Here is a 16,329-nt window from a genome sequence, read left to right as displayed (position 1 = left end):
GTGCTTGCAACACTAGCAAGCTGACGTCATTTGACAACCGATTTTTCAAAAGTTGCAACACTGATGATTGATGTTTCACCAAAGAGTATTATAATATACTGTTTCACGCACGGGATGTTGACTGTAGAGAAAGTAATTTTATATTTTTACTAAATTATACGCGCTCGACGTTGTAATAAATGTTTATTAGTGAAAATTGCTCGTATCGCCGTCATCCTTTTGTTACAAGTGCCAAAATAAAACCGTCGGGAAGTTTACAATGTTGGGAAGTTGTCATGTCTGACACATCCATTTGTGCCTATTTAAAGTGATTTTATGAGTGTTTTTGTACAAGTTTAACAGGATGCCGAGGGGAGAGAATAGGCCGAGCGTCCTGTTGTCTCGGGACGAGAACGATCAGGTGTTCAGCCTCATCGGGCCAAAATGCCAGGTTGGTAAACTTTTGACTTTGTACATCCAATGATAAAATTCGCATTTAGTAGATTATGAATATCGTTATATCTGCATTTTATCGCTTGCGGTTACGCTGATAAGCAGTGTTAATGACAGGCGCTTGATTTATGTGTGTTTATCGCTTAATATCAGTTCCTGCTTTTGATCAACAAATCAGATGCTTTATCCACCTTGTAGATTATTTAAATAATATGATTCATCGTTTAATACTTTCTAGTAATCAGGACCTCTGTCATGTAATTAACAAAATCTATGGTAGAAGACCAATTTACACAACAAAGTATATATTATATAAACATTTCTACTCGGCAAGATACTTGAAAGTCAGGTCATTACTTTGTAGTTTGTACATACATGATACACTTTTGATGGTTAGTAGACAATGGGTAGGTCACTTACATACACGATTATATAATTTGGCCAAACAATGCTTCATTTGTATTCAATTTGCAGCATCTTTTTAGTCAGTCATGTTACATTAGATTTTAATAAAAAATTGTATTGAGCGTTCCCAACCACAGTCTTCTTCATAGAAACAGGCCTCACTTCCAACAAATTAAAAAAATTATACTTGTTTGTGGTTCCCTATGAAAGTAATCTATAAGTAACTACACCTAATACAAAACAGTACATTCTCAGCATTTACCTACTTTGAATATATTTGATAATGCCCATGACTAAGTCTACATTGTTTTGGTTGTTAAAAATCCCATGGGAAATTTTTGATTTTCCAGAATAAAGTGGAAGTCTTACACATGCAAATAATCACATTGCTACTTTGCAGTTTGTATGAAGGACAAATAAACAAACAAACCCCATTTTGCATTTATGAATATGAGCGTTATAATCATCATGAACCCATCACCAGCCCACTACAGAGCATGGGTCTCTCCTCAGAATGAGAAAGTTTAGGCCACAGTCTGGCATGTGCACACACCTATTTGAGAATGTTATGGAGAACTCTCAGGCATGCATGTTAAAGCTAGTAATATTTAGAGCCTTAATAGCTCAACGGTTAAAGGAGCGGACTGAAATTCGAAAGGTCCCCGGTTCAAACCCAAACTGTTGCACTATTATCGTACCTACTCCTAACACAAGCTTTAACCTTAGTTGGAGGGGAAAGAGGAATATTGGTCATGATAAACATGGCTAATATTATTTAAAAAAAAAATTAATTGCTTGGGGAATCCTTGAAATCGAATCAAAGACCTCCTGAATACAAGGTGGACATATTAACCACTAGGCTATCACCATTCATGAGCTGTATGCCTTCAGTAACTGAAACCCTCTTTATAAACATCTATTGTATTGTTGTTTGGGAGAAATATATTTCTCTCATTATAATAAAAAGCTTTTCATACCACAAGTAGCTCTCAGATAACTAGTTTAGTGGTGAGACAATACTGAAAATAAGTGATCTCACCTCAATTGCATAACATAAAAGAAAGCTGTCTGATGTGAATTTTATCTAAGTAGGTACTTACTTATGTAAAACAATATCAATAATTTATTGGGCTTATATCATTATAAAGTTAGATTTTAAATTATATAAATATGATTCTATGAAATATGGAAGCTGTTACTATAATATTTGTCACATAATCTACTTAAGATAGAAGCATCATATTATGTGGCATTGTACTAGAATGCTAAATCCCTTGGTAGCACATTGTTAGTACATACTGTTGCAGTAATCAAGAGAGCAGGGAAGTACTTAATTGGGCATATCTCACCGGGCTTTACTCACACGTAAACACACGTGAGTAAAGCCAGGTGTGAGATATGTATAATGGAAATCACTAACGATAGTTTAAATGCTAAAATACTTAATTGGTATTTATCTATTTTTTTAAATTAATTTTATGGAATGTTTGTCAAACGATCTTTCTTCCTATCTGGGTTTTATGCTTCTAGAATCTAGACAACACGAAAATTGAGTGTACCTATAGGTTTTTCATAAGAGTACAAAAAGTTTTCAAACAAAACTTTAAGTGCTGTTATCTCGAAAATGCGTTTTCTGACTGCCATATTGATTACAATGGCCGATAGCGGAGGTTAACAACTAGTTACCACTCTCCACCCTACTGGTAAATGTGTCCCACCCAGTAACATACTAACTAGCCACAACTGAAGCCTCCTACAAGAATAGACAATTTAATAATTGTTACCAAATTTCCTCTGCCGAGAATCGAACCTGGATCCTCACACTTATAAGACCACTGCACTCACCACTGCAACAGGAATGTCATAATTACCTCATGTTGTTTTATCGAACAGTATTGTTTTATGTATTATACTAATTGTGCTATTTACACTTTGAATAGGTATAGTAAGGCTATTATAATAAACAACAATAAATTAGAGATTTCCTCTTGTTGTGATTATGTAATTATAGTATTAAACATTATTTTCAAATTTCAATCAAGTAATGAAAGAATGGGCAGGCCACGTCTGCCCCGCAGAACCGATGACCGCTGGGGCAGACGTGTTCTGGAGGGGAGACCGCGTATCGGCAAGCGCAGTGTGGAACGACCTCCAACCCGCTGGACTGACGACCTTAAGAAGGTAGCGGGAAGTGGGTGGATGAGGAAGGCAGAGGATCGTGTGTGGTGGAGCGCTCTAGGGAAGGCCTATGTCCAGTAGTGGACGCAAACAGGCTGATTGATTGAATGAAAGAGTAACGCTTATCATAGAAAAAGTAGTAGTAGTACAGTAGGTATGTACAGGATGTAACCAGAACGCTGGCAAAAACGAACACAGGTGATAGTACTGATGATTACTGATAAGTTTACGATACATATCTATATTCGATTAGTATTTTCAATTTTCAAAATAAGATAACTAACTATACTAAGGTGGGTATCATATAAAAGGCCTTTACCTGTACATTCTAAAACAGATTTTTATGCAATATATTATATAAATAGTTTTTGATTTATTTCGAAAAAATACAACTGTAGTACGTAGACCTCGGTGCGCGAGTCTGACTCGTACTTGGCCGGTTTTTTTGTAAGGGTGTCTGATAGCTCTAAGCATGCACTGACATGCAAAATTTTAAGTTTCTATATCCAATGGTTTGTGCTGTGAGTTGATAAGTCAGTCAGTCAGTGCCTTATAAGCTAAGAGCTAGCGCGTACCACAGTGCGGTGAGTTGCGATGCGTTTTAAAATCCGCAAATTTGAATTTTAATCTATCAAAATCCGGTGCGGAAATGATTCCGCAGTGCGCGCGCTTCTATGTACATAGTTCTATAGTTCACAGAGTTTGCGGAAAAAAACGTACGGAAATTTACCGTAGGCCGCGCTAGCTCTAAATACCTATATATACTAGCAATAAAACTGGCAGAAGTGTATACTTGCCCTTACACAGTGTATGGGCAAGCAGGGCCGTCTTTACTCTCGGGGGTTCAAGGGGTGCGGTGCACCCGGGCGCAGGGTCCTAAGCGGCGCAAGGTGACTGCCATAAATTTCGATAGGTACCTACTACACTGAGACCACGCCAGCTGAGCCGCGAGCATAGCCAACCGGGAAAAATGCCACAGGCCCACGGATCAAGGCTAACTTTCGCACCCCGGCGCTGAATATGCTTGGGCCGGCCCTGCTTACACAGATATAGATTTGCAACAGTTTTCTTTTGATTCCAGAGCCTAGCGACAGCAGTAGTACAACTGTTCACGACAGAAGGGCCGGGACACTCAGAATGGAAGAAGAAGGACACAGGAGTACTCTGTCTCATCAAGGACAACAGCAAGAGGTCGTACTTCTTCCGGATATACTGCTTGTACCGGAAGAGCATGATATGGGAACATGAAGTGTACTTGCAGATAGAGTATAAGAGCCCGAGACCGTATTTGCACACGTTTGAGGCTGAGGTAAGAAATTATTTCATTTGAGGTAAAGTAAAGTATCACATCATCTAATAATAACCTGATTGGTCTGTTGAACACCCCTGCTCTTTTAAAATCCCAATTCTTTGTTTCCTGGGATACAAAATATACCATCTAATAGCAGTCAGGTTTTTTAGCTTTTTTAATTACGTAATTTTATTATAATATTTTTTGCAGGAATACATGACCGCGTTCAATTTCGCAAACGAAGATGAAGCGAGAGTGCTTAGAGACATACTCAATGAGAAAATCCAGTTAAGGAAACGGAGACGAGAAGGTTTGTAACAAATTTTCGTTAAGCGAAGCGTGTCACTAGAATTTGGGAATACGCCATGTTTTCAGCATAACACTTGGATTCTTTCGGAACTGGCTCTGGATTCTAGCCCGCTTATCATTGAAATTCTTTTTATCACTTTGACAATATCCAATTCTGATTTTCGTACTCCTAATCCTCTTTCGTAATCGGTATTCGATTCCAACACGACATAATCGATTTCCATCCGATTGTTAAAAGTAAAGGGAAGGTTCAAAGATCGAAATTTTGGTTTAATGTAGGTTTTGTCAACAATAAATATCAAATTGTCTTATAGAGGAAACAACAATTATAGGTTCAGCTTTAGGTATAGATCTGTTTAAAAAAAAACAAATACAAAAGCTGTATTAAATTACGTAACTAGAGTCAAGAGAAATGTTGACGACAGTGAAAGCATCGTAACAAGCATCTGAGACCTAGATTCTCTTCCGTAGATCTCGAGACTCGAGATAACGCTCAACATCTATTATCAGATGCTGCGAATGACGTGAATAAGGTTAGGTACGTCGAAAATATAGTTCGCTTTGGGAACTACCTAAATGATCGATTCTACATTTTAAAAAATCGGACCAAGTTGAAAACCACCTCCTTTTTGGAAGTTGGTTAAAAACTCGATTTTGTTTAAGAGGAATAAGGCGCATCGCACACCCGCAGAGTGGTGTAGAGCAAAGTAGCAGTTTATTATATTCTTCCATACGCCATAACATAGACACCATTCCTGTACTTACATACATTTTTTTAAGAAGTACATATGTTACACTAGCGTATTAGAAATAATCCTGTAAAGCTAGATGTAACTAATGAAAAAAAAATACCATACCATTTATATTTTATATCATTACCTACTTTAGTTAGTGCAGAAATCGTTTCCGCCATTTTGTGACGTCTTAGCTAGAAATATATTTTGACTAAATAGTCAATATATTTTCAATGAATTTTGTAGGACATTTTAAAGCTAAATCCATTAAAAATATATTGAATCATGTAGGTACTTATAGTGGGCGACAGGTTGAGGTGGCAGTCGGGGCATGAGGCGGGGGGACTTTCCACAGGCCGCACACCCGCACGTCACCTGTGTTTTCCCGCAACGGGTTAGCGCAGGGGCTGTGCGTGTGTGCGGGGCGTCCCCACCCCGATTGCCATCTCGACCTGTCGCATACTATATAATTTCTAGCTAGGACGTCACAACATGGCGGTTTCCCCTTTCTTAGTTTGGCCGCGTCATACCAATTTCAAAGTATATTTAAGTACAAAAAGCTCAGTTCAAGTTGCTGTCAAAAAGACTCGCCTCCACTCCATTCGGGCTGTATGCACTATGCGTAAAATTTAAAAAGTATTATATTAACCAGGCAAAATCACCCAAAACATGCTCGCATGTTAAAAATATCCTGTAGATATAGCTAATCGATTGCTAAAGATGGCATAATACGGCGTGTGCAAACAATACCTACGTGTGCCGAGCATAGTGTTTATTTGCAGATATTTAAAACAAACGCCACCACGGTAGGCCTAATTCGAGTTTTCATATCTCGACAGCGTTGATAGGCGATGATGGCAGCTCTAGCCGGTCAAATCTCGGCTAGAAGTTAACCACCGGGGTACCGAGTTACCCTGCGCCCAACATTGCTACCCATCACATAGCCTATTCGACTTTAAAACCAGGGTGTTTAGGCTGGTTAGGTTTGACAGTATTATTCGGTTCTCGAAATTTGTTACCACTGTCGAGATGTGCAAACTCGATCTAAGAGTGCACGTGTTTTTCTCGTTATGTCATCAAAAATAACCGCGAACGCGAAATGAAATCGAATCAATGACGTGTGAGTAATATATGGACGACCTGCTTCGTATATAAATCGCTATAATTTACATAAATGTTTGTATATATCTGTAGGAATAATAATGTATGGCATAACTACATGTATCATAATGATTGAATCAGGATTTTTTTAATTGAAAATAGTTAAGGGAAATGACCCTAACTCATTTCAGTACATAACATAGTTTGGTCCTCATTTAACCAACTAAACTTTTTAAGAAACATATCAAATAATAACAAAATAAATACACTTTTTCCCTTCAAAAGGGTGCCTACCAGGTTTTACCTTGCAAAACTTGTCTTGCTTAAAATTATTAAGTGTTTTATAGAACATCAAAAGAAGTAGATCCCGATGGAAGGCGAAGTCTTAACACCTAGTAATAATTTACGATACAATACTGGAAATCATCATCATCATCAACTGATAGTCGGTCACAGCTGTACATAGGTCTCTTGTAGGAACTTCCACACTTCCTGAATCCAGCGGCTCCCTGCAACTCGTCTGATGTCGTCCGTCCACCTAGTGGGGGTTTTCCAACGCTGCGTCTTCCGATGCGAGGGCGCCATTCCAGCACCTTGGGACCCCAACGTCTATCGGTTTTACGAACTATGTGCACTGCCCATTGCCATTTCAGATTCGCAACCCGTTGAGCTATGTCGGTTTCTCTAGTTCTCCTACGGATCTCCTCATTTCTGATTTGATCAAGTTAAGAAACTCCAAGCATAGCTCTCTCCATCGCCCGCTGAGTGACTCTGAGCTTTCTTATGATATAGTTTACACTAATTGTTTTATTGAACAGAGAGAAGACAGCGTTCGATGTTGTCCGCACGGACCAACAGCGTGTCATCGCACGGCTCCAACGCGTCCAACACGCCGCGGCTCAACGGCGTCACGCCGCCGCCTGCGCCCACGACGCCCGCGCCCATGCCTGCGCCCACGCTGCCCACGCAGCCCAACAAAGCCAACACGCTCTCCAGTGAGTACCATTATAAGCTATAAGCTGATGCCTGCGACTTCGTACGCGTGGATTTTGGTATTTAAAAATCCCGTGGGAACTCTTTAAGTTTCCGGGATAAACGTAGCCTATGTCACTCTCCAGGTCTTTAACTATATCCATGCAAAAAATCACGTGGACCCGTTGCTCCGTTGCGGCGTGATTGAAGGACAAACCAACAAACAAAGACACTTTCGCTTTTATAATATGGGTAGTGATAACAGAGAAGAGAGACAGCGTCACCGCACGGCTTGCGTTCAACACCTATGAGTGTACCGATAGCCAATAGCGAAGATAGCTGCTCCATGCCTCAACCCGTGAAGCCTTTAAATAAATCATCATCATCATCACGATCAACCTATCGCCGGCTCATTACAGAGCACGGATCTCCTCTCAGAGTGAGAAGGGTTTTTGGCCATAGTCTACCACGCTGGCCATGTGCGGATTTCTAGACTTCACACACCTTTGAGAACATTATGGACAACTCTCAGGCATGCAGGTTTCCTCACGATGTTTCCCTTCACCGTTAAAGCAAGTGATATTTAATTACGTTAAACGCACATAACTCCGAAAAGTTAGAGGTGCGTGCCCGGGATCGAACCCCCGACCTCCGATTAGAAGGCGGACGTCCTGACCACTAGGCTATCACAGCTTTTTTGGTGTGATAGTGGTTAAATTACAGATAGTACATAGTTAGGACCGAACACAACTAAAATAAATAGATCCTGCTTGTCCAATCCGATAAAATCCGATGATCAGGTTTTATAATAAAACCACAGTGCGCTTATCGGATTGCACTCACTCACATATAAGAAAAATTTAAATGCCCAAAAATGTATTTCTTTTGTGTTTCTTACAGATTACACACTGAAGAGTTCGAGTAAAAAGCCCAAGGCGCGAAAACTGACCAAAGCCGATATCGGCATGCCGCTGGACTTCAAGCATGTGTCGCACGTGGGATGGGACGAGACTAAAGGTACCTAAGCTAAAATAAAATTGATTTCAATGTATCAAACATGCCAACAAGAAAGATATATAATTAATTGAAACATATGAAACGTAATATGACAAAGTAATGTTATCATTATCATCATCATCAACCGATAGACGTCCACTGCTGGACATAGGTCCCTTGCAGGGACTTCCACACGCCACGGTCTTGCGCCGCCTGAATCCAGCGACACCCTGCGACTCGTCTGATGTTGTCCGTCATATTATATACATAGGTTTCAGTCTTTAATACCCTTTTGTGTATATTTTGTCAGGTTTCGACGTGGATATACCGGAGGAGGAAATGCGTTGGTTCTTCAGCAAGGCCGGCATAACGGACACGCAGCTCAAGGACCACGCGACGCGCCAGTTCATATACGACTTCATCAACAAAAATGGCGGCATGGACGCCGTCAAAGAGGAGCTGCACGACACGCCCAAGACTAAAGGTGAGGCTTGTATGGAAGAATTTGTGCTCGATTTGTGCGCACTAAGAAGATTTTCGTCTAAGCTTCTCTTCTCTCTGGGCTGGTTTCCGTGTTTACGTTTCCGTCTGTTCGTCGAGCCTCTTCCCGCCGAAGTCTTCACTCCAGCCATGCAAGCTAATGGCTGGGCCGTTTGTACCTTGGAACTTGTATAAATGGATAGTGTTCTACAGTGAAAACTTCGTTTGCACGATTCAGGCTCCATTGAAGATACCTGTGGCGACATCTAGTTTAGACGTTGCAAGTTACTTTTTGTTGCAGTGACATCAGTATGATCCTTTCGTTTCGTGTCAGTTCAGCCTTTATTGTGTTATTTCTTGTACGGAACCCTTCGTGTGCGAGTCCGACTCACACATTTTACCATTGCAGAGTCGCCACGAGCAGCCATGCCGCCGCCGCCGCCCGCGCCGCCCGTGCCGTCCCGCGCGCCGCACCCGCCTGCACCACGTGAGTTATAAGTCCCGGTAATTGCTAATGCGCGTGGCCGCCATTTTAGTGACGTCAGCACAACAGCAATGAGACATGGTTCCAGCGCTATAGCAATTTACGGAACTTATAATAGTTTTGCCATACGTATGCAGTTCGTTCTGGCATACAGTTGCGTACGCTAGCACCTCAGCTCCGTCTTAAAATAAATGGCTGTGCAACGGAAAATCTAGATTTCTTTGACGGAATATTGTTTGACAGCTCTATTTGCCGGAATTAATCGCTTTGGTTCTTAAAAATTGCGTTCGCTTCCATATTAATGGACGCCATTTTAAAATGTTCAGACGCCGAAGGACGAGTCGCCGTCGGCCGCACGCGTACTTATATTGGGCGCTCCGCACACGTCCGACAGTTGAAGACTGTTTTTTTTTTGTCGGCAAAAAGTGATACAAGATTGCAATATTGAAGCGCACACGTCCTACAAAAAGTCAGTGCGTTTTATTATTGCAATCTGTATGTTTTTTCCCGACAAAAAATCGGTCACCGATTGTCGGACGTGGGCGGAGCGGATCGCTCATTGGCCGGCCACATAGAATTTTTACCAGCACTGTAAATCATTTTTGAGACAATTCCTGAAATCTTGTTAGTAGGTAGTTGTTCTGGTAGGTAATCGGGTTGAAGGCAGTACTTTACTGTCTTAGATTTGGGTTGTGTGTTGCACTCCATCGCCCATCGTAGTGTTACTATTGCAGTTTAATTATTAAAATCAATATGCTAAGGAAGTTTGTTTATTTACAAGTCCAATAATCCAATTGAAACGCATTTTATTCCTATATTAAAAATGGTATTCATTGATGGTCATGTGATATCCAGCGTCCCGCGCGCCGCCCCCGCCGCCCGCGCGTGCCGTGCCACCTCCTCCGCCGCCCCCCGCCGCGCTCAGCACACCGCGCAACCCGCCGCCGCCCAGGCCGCACCAACGTATGTATATCACTTCTATGTATCCGGCTCGAAGGATCAATTTCCTAGAGTCATAGTCAAAGCAAAAGCGTTAACGTATTTGTGTGCTTCGTCGTAGTTGGGCGAGACTAAACGCCACACGCACGAATAAGCTCAAACAAACAAACTATACAGCCATAGCTTCGTCGGCATGGATTTCGGATCAAGCTGTCTCGTGTTCAATAACCCTATTCGATACAAAAGGAACTAAATTTTACAAATCAATTTTAAATTAATTTTACATTGATCCGGCTCGAAGGACCAAAATAGAAAAGAATGTAGTATCACACTGATAGAACTGGTGTACCCTTGCAGCCCCGTCGAGCGCGCCGCCGTCGGTGCCGCCTCCACCGCCCCCCTCGGCGCCTCCCCCACCTCCGCCGCCGCCGCAGTCCGGCCCCGCGCCACCCGCGCCGCCGCCACCGCCGCCGATGCCCGTGGACGCGGCCGTGCCCGCCGACGCGCACAGCGCGCTCATGGATAGCATCCGGGGAGGAAACAAGAACTTGAAGGTGAGTTCTGAAATTCCATGGACACGTACGAAGCGAATTGCCTCCTCGTTGTTAATTCGAACCGCCAGGATATGGAAAGCCCTTCCGGCGTCAGTTTTCCCCTCCACTTTTAATATGGGTACCTTCAAGTCAAGAGTGAACCCTCTTTTACCAGGTGCCCAAACCCTGTGCACGCGGATGGGTATAGCTTAATACCTTGAGAGTGACATGAGCTACTTTTTAGGGTTCCATAAAACTAAAGTTAGTATTAGTAAACTAAAGTTCACCATTTATAATGTTTTATCTTCCTTCAGCATGTTGAAGTGGGCCCCAAGGCGTCAGTGAATGAAGACAACAGAAGCAATCTAATGAGCGAAATACGACAAGGATTCAACTTAAAAGCTGTGAGTTATCATTCAATCTTTACAACGGCGACCTCTCTGGCGCAGTGGTAAGCGCTGTGGTCTTATTAGTGGGACGTCCCGGGTTCGATTCCTGGCAGGGATTTGGAATTCTGGTGGTTCTGCGGGGCGGGCAGCGGGTGTGATGCCACACTCGGCACCCGCTCTAGATAAGGACACGTCCGCGCGTCTTCCTTCCAATTTCTTATAAATATTAAGACCCTTCATACATTGGGATACTCGCAAGAGATGATACCGCAGTCGCATGCCAGTAGAATACATGTTCGCTTCTTGAGTTTCGTACATTATGCAGTATGCTACTAAAAACAAAGAATTCTTCTTGAACTTCAATGTCAAACTGCTGATCCGCTGCCATTTTGCCGAGATACGCGCGGGCGACGACAAGGTGGGTATCGCGAGACTTGTAGCAGACGCGTAGGATACTGGTAGCGAAGTGTGCGAATCACCATACAAATGTATGTGAGATACTCCTCAGCGTCTCATCTTTGAGACTCGCGTAGGATACTAGTGTCTGTAAGTATCGTAATGTAAGAAGGTCCTAAGAGTTAGTTCTACACGCTGGCCGCCCTACAGGACGCACCTGTTCCCACCTGGGCCGCCCACTGAGAGTAGTATCTGAATTTCATTGATGTTTCATAACCTCTGATCATATAATCAATCTCCCATCCCCTCCAGGTTCGGCGATCAGACAGTAAAACAGAAGAGAAGTCCAGCAGTGGGTCCGAGCCCAGCGGCCTAGCAGGCGCCTTAGCGAGAGCCCTAGAAGAACGGAAGCGAGCCATACACTCCTCTGACTCGGAGGACAGTGACGATGACTCCACGAGTGACGGAGAGTGGGACTAGTGATTGTGACTTAATGTGTGATCATAGTGATCATTCGTGATTATAATGATCATTCATGATAATAATGATCTTGCGTGATTAAACTGGGCATTCGTGATCATAGCGATCATGCGTGACTTCAGTCACTTGTGATCATTGGTGATTCTAAATTCTAATGATTATACATGACTATAGTGATCATTTGTGATTATAGTGATCATTATAGTGATTAAAGTGGTTATTCGTGATTATAGCAATCATGCATGACTCCAGTCACTTGTGATAGTAATGACATTTGGCTGCACTCATGTTCTTGCAAATAATATCTTTAATTAATACCACAGCATAAATTCGTACAGTGTACAAAAATACAGCTTGGGTGATACCAGAAATTATGAATTTTCAAATTGCCCCTTCCAGCCGGGAACTGATCCCGAGACCTTCGACGAAAACAACAGCTATCACCACTACGCGAGGGAGGTTGTCTGCTGGCTAATATCTATATATAAAAATGAATCGCTGAATGTGTTGCTGATCGCAAATCTCGAGAACAGCTGAACCGATTTCGCTTTTTTTATAATATTCCTTGAAGTACGAGGATGGTTCTTACGGAGAGAAAAATTTAAAATATTAAAAAAAAATTAAAGAATCGGCTGCTAGGCGGTACGAAGTTCGCCGGGTCAGCTAGTATGTTATATAAATATTAAAAAAAAATTACGTTTAAAGTGTCGTGAGTGATTTCCATTATATATATCAACGGCTATACTCACGTATCCAGTCGACGTTAGCCCGACTAGTTTCGAACCCATCCAGGGAGTCAGCACGCGCACGCGTCGCGGTTAAGACGCTCTTAACGTTGAGATAAATAATTTAAACAATTGTTCAAAAATCATCAGTAGGTGAACCAGTCTTATTTTATTAGTCTCTTGGTATAACCTAACAGTTAATAAGCAATTTATTTTTTAACATATTCCTTAAATAACACCTACCGTTCATATTCTTAATCATATTAATATATAATTTGTGTATACATGATAATGTGTATTATGTGTATATAATTAATTAATTTCTTATTATTATAATAGACTGAAGTTAACAAAAGTGATTGTTTTATGTAACGAATGATAGTTGTGTAGTAAGTTATTAGGCATTTTACTTTTTTGAAAGGATTTTATTTAAAACTGTTAAAAATTCAAAATCTGAATGTGGGTACATTTTCAATATATTGTCTATTCTTTAGTTAAAATGTATAAAAAAATACTTTTATTTCCAAATTTCCTTGAAGTGTAGAACACTCATAAAAATTATAAAATATTTCAATAAGAAGTGGGTTATAATGACTATAACTACAACGTTGACAAAAAAAACCGTATCTATACGATATCCACGGAAACAAGTTGATATAGCGGTCTCTCTGTTACATTATTTCATACAAATGGCACACAAAAATCTCAGTGGGCGATAACCATTTTGAGACACCAACCAACCACAAACATGTTTTCAAAAAACATTCGAAAATGTTTTAAAAAAACATTCGAAATCCAGTTTGGAAACATAGTTTAGTTGTGATTGACTGCAGGTGACTCAAAATGGTTTACACCCTCTGAGATTTTTGGATCTGTCATTTGTATGAGATTATGTAACAGAAAGAGTGCTATACTAACTTCTTTCCGTGAATAGCGCCAACTATTTAATAATAGTGGATTAGATATGCCTTTCTTAATCATAGTATTTTGTTTTATCAAATAGTTGGGAAAAGCAGTGCCTATATGCAGGAAAAGTTGCAAGCATATGCTAGTGTTAAAGTAACAAAATACAGTACGCGGCCGAAAGTAATGTACATCGACCTTTAGGTGATGGCAGATGTGTAGAGCGTTTTCCCTGTCGTTGAAACCAACAAAAAGTCATATAGGTATGAGTGACAGAGACAACGCTCTACAAAGCCGAAATGTCATTCTAAAGGCCGGTGTACATTACTTTCTGCCGCGTACTGTATATTAATATGTATATATTATTTAATTTTTTGTTGTGATGTAAATTAAGAAACCACGTAACTGCCTTAGGTTTTGATGTCACTTGTATAGCTGTAGTAAGTTAGGGTAAGTACACACTGCGAAGAAATGCCGCGCGTAATATTTGCAGAAAATGTGCACTTAAAGCCATTACTGTTCGATAGAAGGAGATTTGAAGTTATACATTTACCATATACTTTTTTAATTTTTCAAAATCCCGTAGGAACTCTGATTTTCCGGGATAAAAGTAGGTATATTGTACCATATATGAAATATATGTAAGTACATGTATCAGATGTTGCTGGCTACTTCATCCACGTGGATGTAAGTCTTATGTATCCTGTGGGAACTCTTATTTTTCGGGACCAAATGTAGCCTATTTCCTTCCCCTGGGATGCAAGCTATCTTTGTACCAAAATTTATCAAATTCGTTAAAGGCCGTAAAAAGTGACAGACAGGCAGACATTTTCGCATAATATAGTATATTGTATGATGTAGAATGTGAACAGTCTATGGATTAGGTACTTTACAATTGCAACACACCAAAACAAAACAAAGTAACAGGTCGCGGCAGAAAATAATGTACATGGACCATTAGAAGGAGATAGCGGATTTGTAGAGCATTGTCTCTGTCGTTGAGACCGACTAAACGTCATATAGGTATGAGTGACAGAGACAACGATCTACAAAGCCGAAATGTCATTCTAAAGGCCGATGTACGTTATTTTCTGCTGCGTACTGTTATGTCTGCAGCTTATGTCGCATTGCATAGCACCTCATGTGCCAATATTTTGCAGATTATTAAAAAAAAATTACGCAGATATTTTGATATAATATTGTCGCGCGATAATATTTCGTCATGTGTACCAACCCTTATATACGAAATTGTATTTAATTTATATGAAGCAATAACTTTCACTGTTAGTAAACCACTTGTTATTAATTAAGTATTGTATTATGTTACTTATAACTATATTAATTATGTTAGTACTTAAGTGTATTATTTTCTTATAATAAGAAGAGGTATTTTTTCATAACTTATTAATTCTTTTACGGACACCTTGGCATAAAAATAATTTACAGTACGCGGCTGAAAGTGATGGCTTTAGAATGATATTTCATCTTTGTAGAGCGTTGTCTCTGTCACTCATACCCATATGACGGTTTGTCGGTTCAACGACCGAGACAGTGCTCTACAAATCTGCTGTCTCCTTCTAAAGATCGATGTTCATCACTTTTGGCTGCGTGCTGTATATTTCTTTATACAACTAAGTAGCTTTGAAGCGCAATCTTCACAAAACAAAAAACTTTCCTTTTCCGCCAAGGCCATTTTTGTAAAGGATGCTGTCCTTGTGTTTAAGACCCGGTTGCATGACAAGCTGTTAAAATTATATTACGGACTGCGGTTACCGTTAACGCTTTCGCCGTCAATAACGCAAAATGGGTTGCTAACTTTAGACTAGCCTTAATAATTATGTCTATGAATACTGGGTCATGCAACCCGAAACAATGGATGGGCATACCCAGCTTAAGAATTTCTTACAGCCACGCCATATAAATTTTGAACCGTCATTACGTTGTATCAATTTACGTATCACTATAACACCATAAAAAACAGGTGCCGTGTAATCTATTGTTATAGCCGTAGCAATTAAATTTATAGATTGTAAATAAAGACGCAAAGCTATTTTTATAATATTGAACTATGTTTTCTATTTAATTGTTAAATCGGGGCGCTGATTTGCAAAGTTATTCAAATCGTGAACACGAGCGAAACGCAATTTTCGATGTCAAACCTGTCCAAGGCGGAAATAAAACCTAGCGAAGAATTACCCTTAAAGGAAGTCGTTTAGGATTAGAATATCTGCGAATCAGAGCTTCCAGCGAGACTGCAGACGCCGTGACTAATAAAAGCAATGTTATATAACCACCTGTAACTATTATGTTGACTAAATAAATAATTAATTAATACATTTCGAATGTGTATTTTTTATTCCCATATTCCTTCCTTCGGTCTCTCCGCACATCCAATTGATTTTATTTTTAAATCGTTTTAGGGTGTGTTTCCACTGAAGCGAAGCTGAGCGGAGACGTACCTATTCCAATCTTATAGTCATATCATGATCAACCCATAGCCGGCTCACTACAGAACACGCGGCCCGCGGATCTCCTCTCAGAGTGAGAAGGGTTTTGGCCATAGTCTACTACGCTGGCCGTGA

The 16,329-nt window shown here is 40.5% G+C and overlaps 1 protein-coding gene across 1 annotated transcript; it reads left to right on the top strand.

Annotated features, from left to right (window-relative positions):
• The first annotated feature begins 78 nt into the window (after window positions 1-78).
• LOC117996996 (actin nucleation-promoting factor WASL-like) lies at window positions 79-16,086 on the top strand. Its single transcript, XM_069498147.1, has 11 exons — window positions 79-430; window positions 4,097-4,324; window positions 4,517-4,616; window positions 7,269-7,445; window positions 8,323-8,439; window positions 8,729-8,902; window positions 9,308-9,385; window positions 10,238-10,345; window positions 10,679-10,875; window positions 11,169-11,258; window positions 11,952-16,086. The coding sequence occupies exons 1-11, from the start codon at window positions 344-346 to the stop codon at window positions 12,117-12,119; spliced, it is 1,524 nt and encodes a 507-aa protein (XP_069354248.1). The 5' UTR covers window positions 79-343; the 3' UTR covers window positions 12,120-16,086.
• The last annotated feature ends 243 nt before the right edge of the window (window positions 16,087-16,329 follow it).

Source organism: Maniola hyperantus, chromosome 4 (assembly GCF_902806685.2).
Source record: "Maniola hyperantus chromosome 4, iAphHyp1.2, whole genome shotgun sequence".
Taxonomy (NCBI): Eukaryota; Metazoa; Arthropoda; class Insecta; order Lepidoptera; family Nymphalidae; genus Maniola; species Maniola hyperantus.
The sequence above is the reverse complement of the archived record's forward strand: the minus strand, read 5'-3'. Positions and strand labels throughout refer to the sequence as shown.